The 20,050-nt window shown below is 38.6% G+C and overlaps 1 protein-coding gene across 2 annotated transcripts in view; it reads left to right on the top strand.

Moving 5' to 3' along the window:
- LOC134072781 (uncharacterized) overlaps positions 1–20,050 on the top strand; it is a 71,822-nt gene that overhangs the window by 49,604 nt on the left and 2,168 nt on the right. The window contains exons 1-4 of one of the 2 annotated variants that reach the window (XM_062529622.1): positions 16,123–16,241; positions 16,502–16,831; positions 17,616–17,894; positions 19,077–19,181. In XM_062529622.1, coding sequence (XP_062385606.1) covers positions 16,196–16,241; positions 16,502–16,831; positions 17,616–17,894; positions 19,077–19,181 — 760 coding nt within the window. In that variant the 5' untranslated portion in view covers positions 16,123–16,195. Of the gene's footprint in view, positions 1–16,122; positions 16,242–16,501; positions 16,832–17,615; positions 17,895–19,076; positions 19,182–20,050 lie in introns of those variants that run through there. The other variant, XM_062529621.1, reaches the window with a different exon arrangement.

The following is a 20,050-nucleotide window of genomic DNA, read 5'->3' as shown; positions in this document are numbered from 1 at the left end:
TTGAGAAACGCTGCATTAAAGTGTCATTAAGTTGTAGGCTATATGTTTAGTGTTTTCTTTGTGTGTTTTGCATTGTAGTGTGTTTGCATTGAGTAGTTCCTTAAAATACGGAACAAAGAGCGTCCCGTAGGCTATCTGTTCAATACAGAAGAAGACTTTTACTTATATATTTCTTATAACGAAACGCGAAGAAAAAATACGAGGACTGACCATCTCGCCTCTCCGCGTTTCCCCCAATATCATGGCGACAAAGAGAAATAAATATGATTGGACATTTTAATGTTTGTAGCGCGCCAGTTTACCCAGTGTGTGTGCATTGAGTAGTTCCTTAAAATACGGAACAAAGAGCGTCCCATAGGCTATCTGTTCAATAAAGAAAAAGACTTTAACTATTACTTATATATTTCTTATAACGAAACGCGAAGAAAAAATACGAGGACTGACCATCTCGCCTCTCCGCGTTTCCCCCAATACCATGGCGACAAAGAGAAATAAATATGATTTGACATTTTAATGTTTGTAGCGCGCTAGTTTACCCAGTGTGTGTGCATTGAGTAGTTCCTTAAAATATGGATCAAAGAGCGTCCCGTAGGCTATCTGTTCAATACAGAAGAAGACTTTAACTATTACTTATATATTTCTTATAACGAAACGCTGCATTGAATAGTTCCTTAAAATAGCCTACGGAACGAGCGTCCCGTAGACTATCTGTTTAATACGGAAGAAGACTAACTATTACTTATATATTTCTTATAACGCTGGCTGTAGGCGATTTCTATAACCATTTTCATTCATTTCAACAATGGTTCATTGAAGTGTCGTTTGAATGATTTCGCCAGTCATCACCTTCATTTTAATGATTCAATGAGATTAACCCTTTCATGCGCAACGTCCACATGCGTGGACAGTAACTTTAACTCTGTTTTCTACTTATTTATCATGTTGATATACACCAATCCACTTCAGGGCAGTTTTAGTAGGTCCTTGGCAATATATTAACAATATGTATCATCTTATATTTGGAATATTGACTGCTTGATGACATCATCAATTCAACATGAGTGACAGTAATGGCCATATGCTGAATGCTCCAGGCATATCTGTAAAAAGCTAGTACTCAAGAAGGCAAAATCATGTAAAAAAAAATATTATGCTGTACAGGAGAGTGTGTTGAACAACTCTATGTTTTCAGAAATTAAATCGGATGTAAAATGGAGTTTGTAGAACCTAAAAAGCAACTGTCCACGTATGTGGACGTTGCGCAACAGAGGAGTTAAATGGCCAAAAATTAGATTTTGTAACTAGGACTTTTTTTTTTTTTTTTTTTTCAAATATGATTTTAATTGCTTTAAATTACAAAGAAACAAACATTTGGTAAACATATCTATAAATAATGACCTAATTACATGTGGTAATGCCAAGGTGGTATGGTAATATGGGGGTAATAGAGGGTTGGGTGGGTAGTAGAGGGGTGGGTATGAGAGTACTGGAGGTGTGGGTGGATTAGTAGTAGAGGGGTGGGTAGTATGGATGTAGTAGAGGGGTGGTTGGGTAGTGGTGGTAGTATAGGTGGGTAATATGGGGGTAGTAGAGGGGTGGGTGAGGGTCGGTGAGCAATAATGGGGGTAGTAGAGGGGTTGGGCGGGTAGTATGGAGGTAGTAGAGAGGTGGGTGGGTAGTATGGGGGTAGTAGAGGGCTGGGTGGGTAGTATGGAGGAAGTAGAGGGCCATAGTTTCCACATTTTCTGTCATTACATTTTATCCTTTTTTACCCCTTTGTTGCGCACTGTCCACATACGTGGACAATAACATAACTTCTATATAAAAGCATATTTTTAAAAAATTCCAACTGATTTTCAATATTGGGCTCATATAGAGTACTAAAATCAATACTAAAAAAATCTAGACACTTTTTTTCATAATGCGTGCATGAAAGGGTTAAGGAGTCGACTATTGACGGATATGCGGTCTTCATCATTAAATGCAGTTGAAACTTTCTGCCACCTGGTGGTTGTTTGGGTACATTGCCTTAGCCTCGAAAAAAATCGGCTTGACGCACTGCGGGATCTCTTCGGGAGTCCCGCGGGAGAAGGTGCATTCTCAACCCGTACCCACTGTAGTTTAAAAAGTATAAAAGTTACAAAGTTGAAAAATACAAAGCCCACATCGCGTAAGTAAGACCTACGCGACAAAATTTGAATGGAGTTTCTACGTTAAGCGGTTGAAGCTGAATTGCGTGCGTTAGATGAAGAACTAGAAATGCAATTCCAAGGAATTACCAGTGCATGAAAATGCAAAAATAGATAGATAATGTAGATATGGTTACTAAGGTGTAGCTAAGGTAAACATGGTGGTTGCATAGTTTACAGAGAGTTGATAGTGCGAAGGTAGACAGTTTAAAGATGAAACATTCCAGTTCTAACTTAACTAATGATTTCTATTCATGTTAAAATGTTGATTAGCTAACTTAGCTAATGATTTCTAGCAGTTACGCTAAAAATGCTAATTATGCTAGCAATGCTAACTTTACTAACAATGCTAACCAGGTTGATTAGCTAACTTAACTGATGATTTTTTGCAGTTATGCTAAAAATGCTAACTATGCTAAAAATGCTAACTATGCTAACCATGCTAACTAGCTAACTTGCTAGTGAGGACTTTTATTTTGAAACATTTGTTGCTAGGGTACCCATGGTGGCCACTATCAGGAAACATGTTATAATCATGTATAATCATGTTGGTTGCTATGGAAACGGTCATAAACACTTAATTTTAATGGTTGCTATGTTGGTTGCTAGGTACACGGAGGTTTCATGTAGTTGACTGGAGGCATAGTGGATGATAACTGACAGTTGGAATGGTTGAACAGTTCAATAGTTGAGTAGTTTCAATGGTTAAATGATTTAATAGTGTATTATTGCAGTGAGGACTTTTATTTTGAAACAGTTGTGGACAGAGGAAACAGTTAACAGGATATGTAGTCTTCTGAGAGACTGTATGCTTAAAGTCAGAGAAACTGACAGTTGGTGCCCAGGTGGCCGGCCACCTGGCGTAAGATTCTAATTGCTGCTGTGATGTCATAATGAGCAATGTTAAGTCTATGGGGGAAATTGTAATAGTTTTTAACTAATAGTTTAAAAAGTATAAAAGTTACAAAGTTGAAAAATACAAAGCACACATGGCATAAGCAAGACCTACGCAACAACGTTTGAATGAAGTTTCTACGTTAAACGGTTGAAGCTGAATTGCGAGCGTTAGAAGAAGTTTAACTAGAAATGCAATTCCAAGGAATTACCAGTGCATGAAAATGCAAAAATAGATAGATAATGTAGATATGGTTACTAAGGTGTAGCTAGGGTAAACATGGTGGTTGCATAGTTTACAGAGAGTTGATAGTGTGAAGGTAGACAGTTTAAAGATGAAACATTCCAGTTCTAACTTAACTAATGATTTCTATTCATGTTAAAATGTTGATTAGCTAACTTAGCTAATGATTTCTAGCAGTTACGCTAAAAATGCTTATTATGCTAGCAATGCTAACTTTACTAACAATGCTAACCAGGTTGATTAGCTAACTTAACCGATGATTTCTAGCAGTAATGCTAAAAATGCTAACTATGCTAAATTTGCTAACAATGCTAACCAGGTTGATTAGCTAACTTAGTTGATGATTTTTTGCAGTTATACTAAAAATGCTAACTATGCTAACAATGATAACTTGCTAGTGAGGGCTTTTATTTTGAAACATTTGTTGCTAGGGTATCCATGGTGGCCACTATCAGGAAACAAGAAGTTACTGCAGTAAAATCATGTTGGTTGCTATGGAAACGGTCATGAACACTTAATTTTAATGGTTGCTATGTTGGTTGCTAGGTACATGGAGGTTTCATGTAGTTGACTGGAGGCATAGTGGATGATAACTGACAGTTGGAATGGTTGAACAGTTCAATAGTTGAGTAGTTTCAGTGGTTAAATGATTTAATAATGTATTATTGCAGTGAGGACCTTTATTTTGAAACAGTTGTGGACAGAGGAAGTAGTGAAACAGGATCTGTAGTCTTAATGAGATTGTATGCTTTAAGCCTGAGACAGAAGGTGCCTCTCATATAGCGTTTACGCATCCTCTCTCGCTCCTCACTGATCTACATAAAGAATGATGGAGCGGCAACAATGGGATAGTCTAGCCCTTCTTCTATCTTTCTTTATGTAGATCATTGAGGATCGAGGAGCGAGGGAGGACATATAAACGCTGCTTGAGAGGGACCCACAGTAAATACTTTAAAAGTTGTATGTAGATAGTCTAATTAATGTTGATAGACAGAATGTTTAATGGATGTTGATAGGCAGATTGTTTAATAGATATTGATTGACAGTTTAATGGGTGGATGAGTGAATGGTCTGAAGAAGATGAATGGATAGAAGGTTGGATGGAATGTGCCTTATATTCTTGTTAAGAGAGACACTGATACAGCTCGCTGAGAGTAGTTGATACAGGTGTAATCAATTTAACTGGCTAGTCTGAGACAGAGTAAATCATTTAAAAGTTGAATGTAGATAGTCTAATTAATGTTGATAGACAGAGAGTTTAATGGATGTTGATAGACAGATTGTTTAATAGATGTTGATAGACAGTTTAATGGGTGGATGAGTGAATGGTCTGAAGAAGATGAATGGATAGAATGTTGGATGGAATGTGCCTTATATTCTTGTAGAATGGAGAGACACAGCTCTCTACTGAGAGTAGTGGATACAGATACAGGTGTAATCAATTTAACTGGGTAGTTTTAAGAGAGCCAGCCTGAGACAGAGTAGATTGTTTAAAAGTTGAATGTAGAGCGTCTTATTGATGTTGATAGGCAGACTGTTTAGAATGGGTGGTGAGTGAATGGTTTGAAGAAGATGAATGGATATAAAGTTGGATGGAATTAGGAGAACTTATTTTGATACTGTTGTGCGCAGAGGATACAGGGGAACAGAATATGTAGTCTTCAGAGAGGAGCCTGAGAGAAACTGACAGTTGGTGCCCAGGTGGCCGGCCACCTGGCCTAAGATTCTAATTGCTGCCGTGATGTCACAATGAGCAATGTTAAGTCTATGGGGAAATAGCTCAATGTTAAATCTATGGGGAAATCGTTTTTTAATTCATAGTTTAAAAAGTATAAAAGTTACAAAGTTGAAAAATACAAAGCACACATGGCATAAGCGAGACCTACGCAACAAAGTTTGAATGAAGTTTCTAGGTTAAACGGTTCAAGCTGAATTGCGTGCGTTAGAAGAAGATTAATAATAAGAAGAAAAGGAAGAACAGTACAGTGCATTTTCATGCACTGTAATAAGAAACCTAGGAAGAACAATATAGTGCATTTTCATGCACTATAATAACTAGAAATGCAATTCCAAGGAATTACCAGTGCATGAAAATGCAAAAATAGATGGATAATGTAGATATGGTTGCTAAGGTGTAGCTAGGGTAAACATGGTGGTTGCATAGTTTACAGAGAGTTGATAGTGTGAAGGTAGACAGTTTAAAGATGAAACATTCCAGCTCTAACTTAACTAGTGATTTCTATTCATGTTAAAATGTTGATTAGCTAACTTAGGTAATGATTTCTAGCAGTTACGCTAAAAATGCTAATTATGCTAGCAATGATAACTTTACTAACAATGCTAACCAGGTTGATTAGCTAACTTAGCTAATGATTTCTAGCAGTTACGCTAAAAATGCTTATTATGCTAGCAATGCTAACTTTACTAACAATGCTAACCAGGTTGATTAGCTAACTTAACCGATGATTTCAGCAGTTATGCTAAAAATGCTAACTATGCTAACAATGCTAACTATGCTAACTAGCTAACTTGCTAGTGAGGACTTTTATTTTGAAACATTTGTTGCTAGGGTATCCATGGTGGCCACTATCAGGAAACAAGAATTTACTGCAGTATAATCATGTTGGTTGCTATGGAAACGGTCATAAACACTTAATTTGAATGGTTGCTATGTTGGTTGCTAGGTACATGGAGGTTTCATGTAGTTGACTGGAGGCATAGTGGATGATAACTGACAGTTGGAATGGTTGAACAGTTCAATAGTTGAGTAGTTTCAATGGTTAAATGATTTAATAGTGTATTATTGCAGTGAGGACCTTTATTTTGAAACAGTTGTGGACAGAGGAAGTAGTGAAACAGGATCTGTAGTCTTAATGAGATTGTATGCTTAAAGCCTGAGACAGAAGGTGCCTCTCATAGCGTTTACGCGTCCTCTCTCGCTCCTCACTGATCTACATAAAGAATGATGGAGCGGCAACAATGGGATAGTCTAGCCCTTCTTCTATCTTTCTTTATGTAGATCATTGAGGATCGAGGAGCGAGGGAGGACATATAAACGCTGCTTGAGAGGGACCCACAGTAAATACTTTAAAAGTTGTATGTAGATAGTCTAATTAATGTTGATAGATAGAATGTTTAATGGATGTTGATAGGCAGATTGTTTTATATTGATTGACAGTGTAATGGGTGGATGAGTGAATGGTCTGAAGAAGATGAATGGATAGAAGGTTGGATGGAATGTGCCTTATATTCTTGTTAAGAGAGACACTGATACAGCTCTCTGAGAGTAGTTGACACAGGTGTAATCAATTTAACTGGCTAGTCTTAAGAGAGCCATAGTACTCTTAAAGCCTGAGACAGAGTAAATAATTTAAAAGTTGAATGTAGATAGTCTAATTAATGTTGATATACAGAGAGTTTAATGGATGTTGATAGACAGATTGTTTAATAGATGTTGATAGACAGTTTAATGGGTGGATGAGTGAATGGTCTGAAGAAGATGAATGGATAGAATGTTGGATGGAATGTGCCTTATATTCTTGTAGAATGGAGAGACACAGCTCTCTACTGAGAGTAGTGGATACAGATACAGGTGTAATCAATTTAACTGGCTAGTCTTAAGAGAGCCAGCCTGAGACAGAGTAGATTGTTTAAAAGTTCAATGTAGAGCGTCTAATTGATGTTGTTGATAGGCAGACTGTTTAGAATGGGTGGATGAGTGAATGGTTTGAAGAAGATGAATGGATATAAAGTTGGATGGAATTAGGAGGACTTATTTTGATACTGTTGTGCACAGAGGATACAGGGGAACAGAATATGTAGTCTTCAGAGAGGAGCCTGAGAGAAACTGACAGTTGGTGCCCAGGTGGCTGACCAGCTGGGGTAACATTCTAATTGCTGCCGTGATGTCATAATGAGCAATGTTAAGTCTATGGGGGAAATGGTGATAGTTTTTAACTAATAGTTTAAAAAGTATAAAAGTTACAAAGTTGAAAAATACAAAGCACATATGGCGTAAGCAAGACCTACGCAACAAAGTTTGAATGAAGTTTCTACGTTAAACGGTTGAAGCTGAATTGCGAGCGTTAGAAGAAGAAGTTTAACTAGAAATGCAATTCCAAGGAATTACCAGTGCATGAAAATGCAAAAATAGATAGATAATGTAGATATGGTTACTAAGGTGAAGCTAGGGTAAACATGCTGGTTGCATAGTTTACAGAGAGTTGATAGTGTGAAGGTAGACGTTTTAAAGATGAAACGTTCCAGTTCTAACTTAACTAATGATTTCTATTCATGTTAAAATGTTGATTAGCTAACTTAGCCAATGATTTCTAGCAGTTACGTTAAAAATGCTTATTATGCTAGCAATGCTAACTTTACTAACAATGCTAACCAGGTGAATTAGCTAACTTAACCGATGATTTCTAGCAGTATTGCTAAAAATGCTAACAATGCTAAATTTGCTAACAATGCTAACAAGGTTGATTAGCTAACTTAGTTGATGATTTTTTGCAGTTATACTAAAAATGCTAACTATGCTTAAAATGCTAACTATGCTAACCATGCTAACTAGCTAACTTGCTAGTGAGGACTTTTATTTTGAAACATTTGTTGCTAGGGTATCCATGGTGGCCACTATCAGGAAACAAGAAGTTACTGCAGTATAATCATGTTGGTTGCTATGGAAACGGTCACAAACACTTAATTTTAATGGTTGCTATGTTGGTTGGGAGGTACATGGAGGTTTCATGTAGTTGACTGGAGGCACAGTGGATGATAACTGACAGTTGGAATGGTTGAACAGTTCAATAGTTGAGTAGTTTCAATGGTTAAATGATTTAATAGTGTATTATTGCAGTGAGGACCTTTATTTTGAAACAGTTGTGGACAGAGGACGTAGTGAAACAGGATCTGTAGTCTTAATGAGATTGTATGCTTAAAGCCTGAGACAGAAGGTGCCTCTCATATAGCGTTTACGCGTCCTCTCTCGCTCCTCACTGATCTACATAAAGAATGATGGAGCGGCAACAATGGGATAGTCTAGCCCTTCTTCTATCTTTCTTTATTTAGATCATTGAGGATCGAGGAGCGAGGGAGGACATATAAACGCTGCTTGAGAGGGACCCACAGTAAATACTTTAAAAGTTGTATGTAGATAGTCTAATTAATGTTGATAGACAGAATGTTTAATGGATGTTGATAGGCAGATTGTTTAATAGATATTGATTGACAGTTTAATGGGTGGATGAGTGAATGGTCTGAAGAAGATGAATGGATAGAAGGTTGGATGGAATGTGCCTTATATTCTTGTTAAGAGAGACACTGATACAGCTCTCTGAGAGTAGTTGACACAGGTGTAATCAATTTAACTGGCTAGTCTTAAGAGAGCCAGAGTACTCTTAAAGCCTGAGACAGAGTAAATAATTTAAAAGTTGAATGTAGATAGTCTAATTAATGTTGATAGACAGAGAGTTTAATGGATGTTGATAGACAGATTGTTGGGTGGATGAGTGAATGGTCTGAAGAAGATGAATGGATAGAAAGTTGGATGGAATGTGCCTTATATTCTTGTAGAATGGAGAGACACAGCTCTCTACTGAGAGTAGTGGATACAGATACAGGTGTAATCAATTTAACTGGCTAGTCTTAAGAGAGCCAGCCTGAGACAGAGTAGATGGTTTAAAAGTTGAATGTAGAGCGTCTTATTGATGTTGATAGGCAGACTGTTTAGAATGGGTGGATGAGTGAATGGTTTGAAGAAGATGAATGGATATAAAGTTGAATGGAATTAGGAGGACTTATTTTGATAGCCTACTGTTGTGCGCAGAGGATACAGGGGAACAGAATATGTAGTCTTCAGAGAGATTGTAAAGCCTGAGAGAAACTGACAGTTGGTGCCCAGGTGGCTGACCAGCTGGGGTAACATTCTAATTGCTGCCGTGATGTCATAATGAGCAATGTTAAGTCTATGGGGAAATTTTAATAGTTTTTAATTTATAGTTTAAAAAGTATAAAAGTGACAAAGTTGAAAAGTCATAGCACACCTGTCCTAAGTAAGACCTACGTAACAAAGTTTGAATGAAGTTTCTACGTTAAATGGTTCAAGCTCAATTGCGTGCGTTAGAAGAAGAAGTGGAATAATAAAAAGCCTAGGAAGAACAGTACAGTGCATTTTCATGCACTGTAATAATAAGAAGCCTAGGAAGAACAGTACAGTGCATTTTCATGCACTGTAATAAGAAGAAGAATAGGAAGAACAGTACAGTGCATTTTCATGCACTGTAATAATAAGAAGAATAGGAAGAACAGTACAGTGCATTTTCATGCACTGTAATAATAAGAAGAAGACCGAGGAAGAACAGTACAGTGCATTTTCATGCACTGTAATTAGAGTGCATGAAAATGCACTCTACTGTTATCCGACATCTTCTTATTATTTTTCCTCTAACGTTTTTGTGCGCGCAATTCAGCTTCAACCGTTTAACGTAGAAACTTCATTCAAACTGCGCTGCGTAGGTCTTACTTAGGTGACTTCAGCTATGTATTTTTCAACTTTGTAACTTTTATACTTTTTGAACTATTAAATAAAAACTATTAAAATTCCCCCCATAGACTTAACATTGTGATTATGACATCATAATAAGGCAATTAGAATCTTATGCCAGGTGGCCAGCCCCACCTGCAGCAGCTCTGTCTCTCTCAGCCTTTAAGCATACAATCTCTCTGTGAAGACTACATATCCTGTAAACTGTTTCCTCTGTCCACAACTGTTTCAAAATAAAAGTCCTCACTGCAATAATACACTATTAAATCATTTAACCATTGAAACTACTCAACTATTTAACTGTTCAACCATTCAAACTGTCAGTTATCATCAACTATGCCTCCAGTCAACTATATGAAACCTACATGTACCTAGCAACCAACATAGCAACCATTAAAATTAAGCGTTTATGACCGTTTCCATAGCAACCAACATAATTTTACTACAGTAACTTCTTTATTCCTGATAGTGGCCACCATAGATACCCTATCAACAAATGTTTCAAAATAAAAGTCCTCACTAGCAAGTTAGCTAGTTAGCATGGTTAGCATTGTTAGCATAGTTAGCATTTTTAGCATAACTGCTAGAAATGATTAGCTAAGTTAGCTAATTAACCTGGTTAGCATTGTTAGCATAGTTAGCATTGTTAGCATAACTGTTAGAAATCATTAGTTCAGTTAGAACTGTAATGTTTAAGCTTTAAACTGTCTACCTTCACACTATCAGCTTTCTTTAAACTATGCAACCATCATGTTTACCCTAGCTACAGCTTAGTAACTATATCTACATTATCTACTGTATCTATACATTGTTGCATTTTCATGCACTCGTAATTTCCCTGGAATTACATTCTCTAGTTTAACTTGTGCTATTTTATCAGTATTGATATGGGTGTTAGTTATGGGTGAATGTAATGTAATGTATGAATTGAATTGTATTTGTATTGACATGTCACACCATAATACGCTTATATTGGGGCTTTAATACAGTCATTTAGGATTCAAAGTATATTTTATTTATTGATTGTTATTATTTAATAAATGCAGAAGCAACATCGTGACCAAACACTAAACATCGTGTCTGTCTGCTCCTCATTGCCACGGTCCTGACCGGGACTTGTAACATTTATCGTAATCTTTTTTGTAAAGTCTGTAAAGTTGCAAAATCTAATGTTTGAGTTTAAGGCACAAGGCATTGTAGTGAGCTCAGCAAGGTTGTATTTCAGATGTTTGAAGTTGCATCTTTAGAAATTCAAACTTTGAAGTTGCTTTCTGGCCAGAGTCGTGGGTGGAACAGTCAGCACATCGAGTGGGCATCCGGTGAGGACTCTGATTCAGTGCAGGGTGTGGAGCTCGTCCGGTCTCACAGATGTGTGACACAGGCCCCTCACTCTCACAGGCCCCTCACTCTCACCGGCCCCTCGCTGTGCTCTACTCTCCACAGTGTGGTTTAGGTGTGCAAAGCATGCAAGCTGTCATCAAAGAGAGGCAAAGCACTTTGTAAACCTGTTTGACCCTCACATCCGTTCAATAAGGTATTACACAAGCATGCATGCTTTCACAATCCAGACATGTGGGTCACTTCATCAGACACCCGCATGTTGATGAAGAAGAACTCCTTGGGTTGACTGAATCTGATTGGTCGGAGGAGAAGGACGGAGGTGAGAAAACTCCAGCTTCAGAAAGTAAAATTCTTACCACATATGTGTGCCAACCATTCACATAGCTGATTCTAAGTAGCACAACTCTTCAGCCAGGAATAGAGCAGCTTGATGAGATCACAGGTAGAACCAAAACATGATTGGACTTTTACTCGCTGAAGCTGGAGTTTTCCACCTCTGGAGAAGGAAATGTCCCAGGGCCTGTTTAAAGTATATTTAGTCAATGTGAAATGTCTCTTGGGGCTAGTGTGTAATATTTGCGCAACAGTTTGACAACCCTGTGATGTATGCTCCTTCCTGTAGGGGGTGCAATATGTAAGTCTGAACAGCCTTCACTTAAGGAGAGATGGACAAAAGGCTTACAAGGTTGGAAACCAAACTACATGAAATGCAATAGGCCTACATACAGACTAGATGTATATTTGTATCATTGGCGCAAGTTAATATTTACAGTTAAGAATTTCAGTTCTTGTTTGTTTTGTCCATATTTCTCCACTTACAGTACAATGCACAGCATATCATGGTCTTGGCCACAAATATTCTATGAACGTTTTTTTCATAAGACATATTGCCCTGATGTCTAAACAATCATTTTAACAAAATGTTTGAACAAAAATGTTTTACAAACTCTATCCAGTAACCGTGGAACAATGCAACATTCATAACATAACATACAATGTCTTTGTCGTATTTTATCATCAGAAAAAAACATCAGCATTCATTTTATGATAAAGGAGAGATCATTCTTTACCTCACAAACACAGCAAACACGACCACATCTCCATCCTCTGATGGGCTTACAGTAGCTCTTGGTCAGCTCACCTGCTAGCTAGTTGGGTAAGCAACAAGCAGAGTTCACTCTGCTCGAATGAGGACATATTGTGCTATTACCAAATGCTACCACTAGAGGGTCACATGCATCGCAGCAGTAACTACATCCATTTATGGCAAAATGACTTCCTGGTTGAATTCCTCCTGTGATTCTACCAGGTATAGTTTTTGCCAATTTTGCAAATTGCTCCTCTGGTTCTCTAGTTAGTTGCACTCAGACATTCTACTCTCTAATGCTGTAATGTTTAATTAGGTGGATATTCATTTCCTTTTGCAAAGAGAGATTCTGAAATATTTGCAGGCCTTCAGTATATGATTAGTTTGTTTTGTGCATAAAAGCTATATGCAATGTAAATACAAAGCTTCAAGCCAAAGTTCTTGGTCTTTTACTATGTATTATACAACACTCTCTTCACGGCTCTTCAGAGTGCTACATGTTCCATTCACTGGGTCTTCCCAACGTTCAGAGGTCTGTTAAATCCATATAATGACCGCTAAGTATATAATGACCGCTGTCAATGGCAACAATACATTCTGCAGCCTTGTTGTGATATAATATACCAATGTGTCCTCACTAAACAGAGAGGTGTAATTTGATTGGCGTTTGGTCTAAAAATACTGTATCTAAACCCTTTTTCCCTGACACAGACTCTGCAGTAAAAGTGATCCCCAAGATTGCAGAGGAGAAATGTCTTGGCCTCAATTGGCCCACATAACTGACTTCAAATGAAAAGAAAGAACCTTTAATGACGGATGTCATGAAGATGCATCCTGTTAACCCACACAAGCAGAATACGTAGTATCAACTTTCACACTACCCTTTTTTTAGTTCCATTCCACTCATACTGAAACTGTTGAAGGCAACACAATGTTCGTTTTTATACAAACTCATATTGACAACTTGTGGACCTGGTATTGTGCTATGCACCTTTGCTGTTCCAGTGCATCTTTTCATGAACTAGCCACCTTAGCACAATACCCAGTACAACTGGACACACCCTTGCACAAAACATGCCCAGTAAATATACCCAGTAGAATTGACCACCCTATCACTAAATACAGCCAGTAAATATAATCAGTACAACTGGCCACCCTTGAACAAAATATATCCAGTAAATAGAATCAGTACAATTGGCCACCCTAGCACTGAATATACCCAGACTGAAAGTGGATAAGAAGGGGAATTTCTCCACTCCCACACCCGTGAAAGAGAGGAGGCAGGAGGCATGAGAGGTGAGACAATGCATCAGTGAGCACCACAGCAAGAGCTGCAGAGATATGCAGCCACAAACCTCCACAAACTAATAACTGAAGAGCGGTTCACTGATTAGAGGCAGATTAATGCATTTCCTCTTGCATGCTGAGAACAGTTCAGTCGCTGTGGCTTACAAATGAGTTACTGTGTTGACTGATGTTCATAGTTGCACAGCAAGGTGTTATTAGATGGGTACGTGTGTGGGCGGGGGTGAGAGTGGGATATACCTGTGTGTGTATCAGGGGTGGGGGGGGGGGCGGTTTGGTGTGTGTGTGGAGTGTTATGGTGTGTGTACATTTGTGTGTGTGTGTGTGGGGGGGGGGGGTATTATTGTAGAGCCCTTGCTTTTTGACCACAGACAGGAAACAAAGTTGAAATGTTTAGATTTTAGAATGCACAAGTATTCACATCCTCCATCAGTATTGTCATATTTGACATTTCAGTTTTTGATGTTGCATCTTCAAAAATTCAAACTTTGAAGTTGCACACTCTCTGGGTCTCTGGCCAGAGCTGTGGGTGGAAAAACGAACACATCGGACGGTTGATCTTCCGGTGACGGCTCCAACTCGGAGGCTACAGCCCGTCCGCTTTTGCAGAGGTGTGACCACCTATCATCTGTATCCTGCACGTCTCTCTGCTCTGCGTGGTTAGACCAAAGCTAGAGTGATCAAAGTGAGGCTACGTTTACATGACAACGCTGGACGTTTTTGTCTTTAACGCTTTCACACCTTTAACGATACTGGTACAAAAAAACCTTGCGTTTACACACGGGTGAAAACGCAGAGTTGCCCAGAAGAAGCATGCCAGTGGGTGTTTCCGACACAGCTATGCAAATACCTTTCCTCGTCAATGAGCGCGCTCAAAACAACAATGTAGGCCTATGCCAATCACACTCTACATCGTGGATGTTTGCACAACCATGAGAGCTAATGCACAGTATTGCTTTTCAGTTTCGGTCTTGTAAAATTGTACAGGTATATGGCCCCCTAGAATAATATCTAATGTCTATCAGAAGAACTGGCCCGCCGGTATTTTGCATGCACGGTTAATATAGGCTACGGACATTCGCCTTACATTATTTACTGAAATGTAAAGGAGGCCAGCGTGCCATATTGTGGTATCAGACACTACAAATATTTTAGGGTATTTTATTTACTTGTAGGCTCCGCAAAGCACAGGGTAGTTGTTTTTCGAGGCATTTGTGAGACACTTCGTTTGAGTGGCTATCAAAACATTTTAGGTTTGGTTTGGGATTTAATTTACTTTTAGACTGATTATATTGCTAAATGTTGGGACTGGTGAACACTGAAATCTGGGGGGTATTTGATGGTTTACTATTATTAAGTTTCATGTCATTGAAAGTGTCGGGATTTCCACCCGCTGTTTGTGAGAGAATTCGTTGAACATGCTCTGTGCTGAATGAAATGGAGTTATTTTCCAAAAAACATTGTAGTGTAAACAGGGCCTCAGGCTGTGCTCGTCGTGAGCCGTTTAGATAGATAGATACAGTAGATAGATGCTTAATTGATCCCAAAGGGGAAATTCAAAGTCCCAGCAGCTTAAGACACCACACACAACATACACTACAATGTAAACAGGAAAATACAAAGCAAATCAACAAATCAACATGACTAAAGGAGCAGTAAAATACTAGAGATAAAGATGTGCATGAATGTACTGAGGATTGTCTCTCTGCTCTGCGTGGTTAGACCAATGCTAGAGTGATCAAAGTGAGGCTGAGCTCGTCGTGAGCTGTTCATGAAAAGAGAACCCTCCTACTTGACCTTTTCACATGCTATATGCACTGATATGCACACTCACAATTCAATTTAAACCCGACCGTATCTTTAAACAACAACTTTCCTGCAAATGCTCAAAAAGAGATGCTCTATGCTTGTCATTAGAAGATCACCACAAAAGAACTTAATAAACCATATATTCAATGAAGAGATTGAGTGAATGAATAAATACACACTCTACATATAATTATATTTTATATACAAACATAAATGCGCATTTAAAATCAAAGAGGGTTATGATCAGAAAATGCTGCTTTATTGACCCCAAAATATGACCTTAAACAAGCATGGTTTTGACCTGATTGTGGCACAGGGCTGCTTATTCAAGTCTGACCTGGTTTGGCATCCTTCTTTGAACCCATGCACTGGAAATAAAAAAATTGTTGTATCAGCCAAGACATTTCCTTGTGGGTGAAGGTTGTGGACCTAAAGTCAAAACTAAACCTATTCTAAAACTGTGTTGGCAAGTAGTTGGCCAGCAAACAATATCTTAATCACCTCAGTGCCCAACCCAGTGCCTAAAGAAAATGAGTTGAAAATGTTTAAGATATTCTTCCAAATAAACTGTCCTTTGTGTCAGTGGGATGCCTATTCTCCAGTTGGATTGGGCTTCAGTTCAATGTAGGTCATTCATGTGCAATGGAAATATCATAGTTGAAAATCAAGACAGGGTTTCCTGTAAACATCAGTCGTCTTGTGGCGAGAACGCAAAGGGCACAGTTTGACTGTGTCAGCACAAACGGGACAGAGACTGGGACACATGAACAACACCTGGCAAAATGATCGCGTGCATCTGGATGCTGCATTTTCTCCTCTCCGCTAAAAGTATGTTTTCCTTCACGTTATTCTGTTTTAAATCTTTAACACTAATGGGCTTTGCACGTTTGAATTTCTTTTAATATTTTTATAGTTGCATTTACATATGGTATAGGCCTAGTGAAAGACCTCATTTCGATGTTTGTTTTTTTCTGTCAGTCAGTTTTACAAAGACATGATAAGGAGACATGAGAAGGAGTTATTTCATCACAAGCCATTCTTGACAGTAACTGTATCATCCATCACATCATGGTATTTCTAAATTTCAGCATCTCATGTTTTGACTGAGATATTCATGCAGACCCCCGGCAAAGTGGAGGTGATGGTGGGTCAATCTGTAACACTGAAGTGCCATTGCAAAGGTGCTGTTACTTCTTTTGGCGGTGAACGTGTTTATTGCCATTCTGTCAGCTGGCTGAAAGTGCATCCAGCAACTGGGAAAATGGAAACCGTCAGCTTTGATAACTCCAATGACATTGATGAAGCATGTGAAGTAACGATTACCAGCGCAACTCAGACACATTCTGGCATGTATTATTGTTTGGTGAAACCAGATCGGTACACTCTGCATGGCAATGGATCCGCTGTCATTGTTACTGGTGAGTTATTGGGTGGGTTGCACTAACAAGGATTAAGTTTAAATCAAGGATTAAATCAAGGGCTATCCGTTAATCATGTTGCATCAAACTTTGAACCTGGTTTAAAGGTAATCAGACTTACAATTAAACCATCCTTTTAATCTTAGGGTAAATGTTCACATAAACCTGGATTTATTTTAATCTTGCCCAACTGCTTTAAACTTTACGGATTGACTTTAAACCTGCTGCTAGGGTGGTTTTCTGAAATGGCTGCATACAGTACTGTATATTAGATGGATTGAAGAAAATCAAATCCCAAAATTAGATACACCGTCTATTAGATATACCATCTCAACCCTACAGAGTTTTATGATGATGAAGAATTTGAAGGAGGTACCAATTCAACAAGGAATCTATAATAAGATATACATTACGCAATTAAACATGGCAGTGACCTGATTATGTTTAATAGATATACCTTCATTTGATCCATGTTAAAACTTAATCCCTGTTGGTGCAATCACAGATTAAGGTTTTATTGTGTATTTGTTAAAACATGCTTAAAATTCAGTAAAAGACCTCACATCAAATTGAAACCTAGATCTATAAATCCTTGAACTAAGATTAATTTAATCCTTTTTGGTTCAACCCACCCATTGTTTGTAAATGGGTAATTAGGCTTAACAAAGTAAAGTGTTGTGTGATTAAACCATATTCATTTAAATTAATTTAACATTAGGATACACGTTTCAACATTTCACCAGAGAATTACTTCATTTGCAACTGTTTCATACATCTGTTGTAGAAAATCTTGATGTCTCAGTGGAACTCGTCTCGTCATCGGACAGTGGAAACAGCACAACCTTGTTCATCTGCAGGGTAGAAGGGGTCACTTCATCAGAAGGCCGCATCGTCTGGATTGTAAACGATGAGGAACATTTTGGGTTGACTGAATCTGTTTGGTCAGAGGGGAGGGAGATGTCCCAGGGCCTCCTCTGGCTGTCGGATTCTGACTGGCAATCTGGAGCCCAGTGTATATGCTCGGTGGAAACCAGTGGCCAAAACATCAACAAGACCCTTCACTGTAAGTTCACTCAATAATTACAAATGCAGCAAAAGTGATATATATAAAAAACTATTTTACATTTCATGCCCCTTGGGCGTTCTTGAAAGGTTAGAAACACCTCCACAGCCTCCTTTGAACATTGCTTCACCTCACGATTCAAGATGCTCATGACAGGACATCAACAAAGACACAAGAACCTTTTTTCATGAGGTATTGGTTCAGGGATGTAGAGCTGTGTAGACATGTAATGGCTCTGCATGTGCTGTTGAGAAAGCGGGAGGTTTTTGGCTTAATGACTCTCAACTTTCTCCCTGATGGGAGGATGGTGGAAAGGGAGTTGGCAGTGTGAGTTTCATCTTGATTTGTAGGCCTTTCCAGTGGATACGAGCCTTGTAGATTTCACAAATGCATGGGGAAAGTTTGTAGCTAATGGTTTTTGAGGCAGTATTGAGTATCCTGCCCAGCTGGACAGCAGAGTTACAGACATAACAGAAAATGTGAGTAGAACTGCAACAGGAATTACAGCCCACCTCAAATTTCCTCAACTGGCTAAGGGGGGGAAAGCCTCTGGTGGGCTTTTTTGGTGTTAGTTAAATTACCCTCCTATTCTAAAGAGGATTATATATATGCGCTGTTTTGAGCAATGTTAGGGGTTTACAAATGTGAGTTTGAAAGTGTATGGCTGCAAGCCCTATGCTAACCCACTGTTTGCGATTTTGGGCTGTAGCTGCGTGATCAACGAAAATACTTCTTCCACGGCTTAGTTGATGTATTTTCATTCAGAGAAACACATTTGTTTAAATTTTCGTCAGACTTACACTTTAATTGTACATGTCCCACTAAATTAACTAATAAACTAGGAGCACAAACTTGATGGAAGGGTGCTCAGTGGTAGTGGGGCAGGGGCATGAGAGTTGTAAACATCATGTAAACATCAAATGTTGGCTAAGCCCCCTCAATCTGCCAGAATTGCTGACTGTAGCTTGTTTCACTAAATTGTGCTCTCATTTAATTTTTTGTAAAATTAGCTCACATAATGTGTGTTACGTTAAGGTAACAGAATTATCTGGAGTTTATACAATACATACAGTACAGCAGGGTATACGTTTTACATTTTCTTCAGTAACATTTTTAAAGGAACATGTCTGAAAGAAGAAGAGTTTGATTGTCATGTATCCTCTCATATTTTCTCTTACACAGATATAGACTCGTCTTCGTGGTCCTCCTACCTGGTCTATGGAATCTTCAGTTCAGGACTCTTTGCCATTGTCATGGCCATCTTCTCTGCAGTGGTTTTCTGTCATGGCAAGTTCAGCAGTTGTGCTCGCCACATGTTGTCACCTCAAAAGCTTGTTGTCGTAGCAGCAATGTAGCTTAATTTAGTTTCTCTTTTTATTGTACCAACTATATTACAGAAAAATTGGGTAGGGTTATGATAAATGTTGGGTGCCAGGTCACTTGCAATTGGTCATTTATTAAGTATACATACTCTTTTGATCCCATGAGGGAAATTCAGTCTCTGCTTTTTACCCCACTCCGTGAATTAGTGAACACACACTAAGCCGGAGCTGTGGACAGTCAGCCGTGCACTAGTCGGGATTGAATCGGCTCGGAACTCTCCGGTTACAAGCTCAAAGCCCTAACCAGTAGGCCACGGCTACCCATAACATACATTGACATACAGAGAAAGGGAGTAGCCTACTCACTTTGGTGTGTCCAAGAATATAAATGGGCGGTAAAGTTAGTTTAATGTTTAACATTTGTTTTACATTCAAACATAAATCAACTGTAGAGCATGAGGACTACCTGGGCTTTGTTGGTGAGGCCAACTGTAGTCGGGTCGAGTTTGCGCGGTGAGGTTTTGGTCCTGATGGACCACAGCCTCCTGGTGGAGGGGAGTGGTTCAAAGAGATTGTGTCTAAGGTGGGAGGGGTCAGCCACAATCCTACCTCAAGACATCAAACCAGCTTGGCATCATAGACACAAATGTCCCACACATGCCACAAGACTTGGTTTTCAAAATACCTTTTTCATGATTTTTCATTTTGAGAATGACTTCTCAGAAATTGTTGGAGAGGTACACTGCTGAGATCAGAAGATCAGAAAGATTTTTTCATAATTTCAAAAGGGTTCTCAAATGTTTTCTCAGTTAGCCTTTTAAAATGACATCCAAT

This window comes from Sardina pilchardus, chromosome 24, assembly GCF_963854185.1.
Source record: "Sardina pilchardus chromosome 24, fSarPil1.1, whole genome shotgun sequence".
NCBI classification, from domain to species: domain Eukaryota; kingdom Metazoa; phylum Chordata; class Actinopteri; order Clupeiformes; family Clupeidae; genus Sardina; species Sardina pilchardus.
Note: the sequence above shows the minus strand (reverse complement) of the source record. Positions and strands in the feature narration are given on the sequence as shown.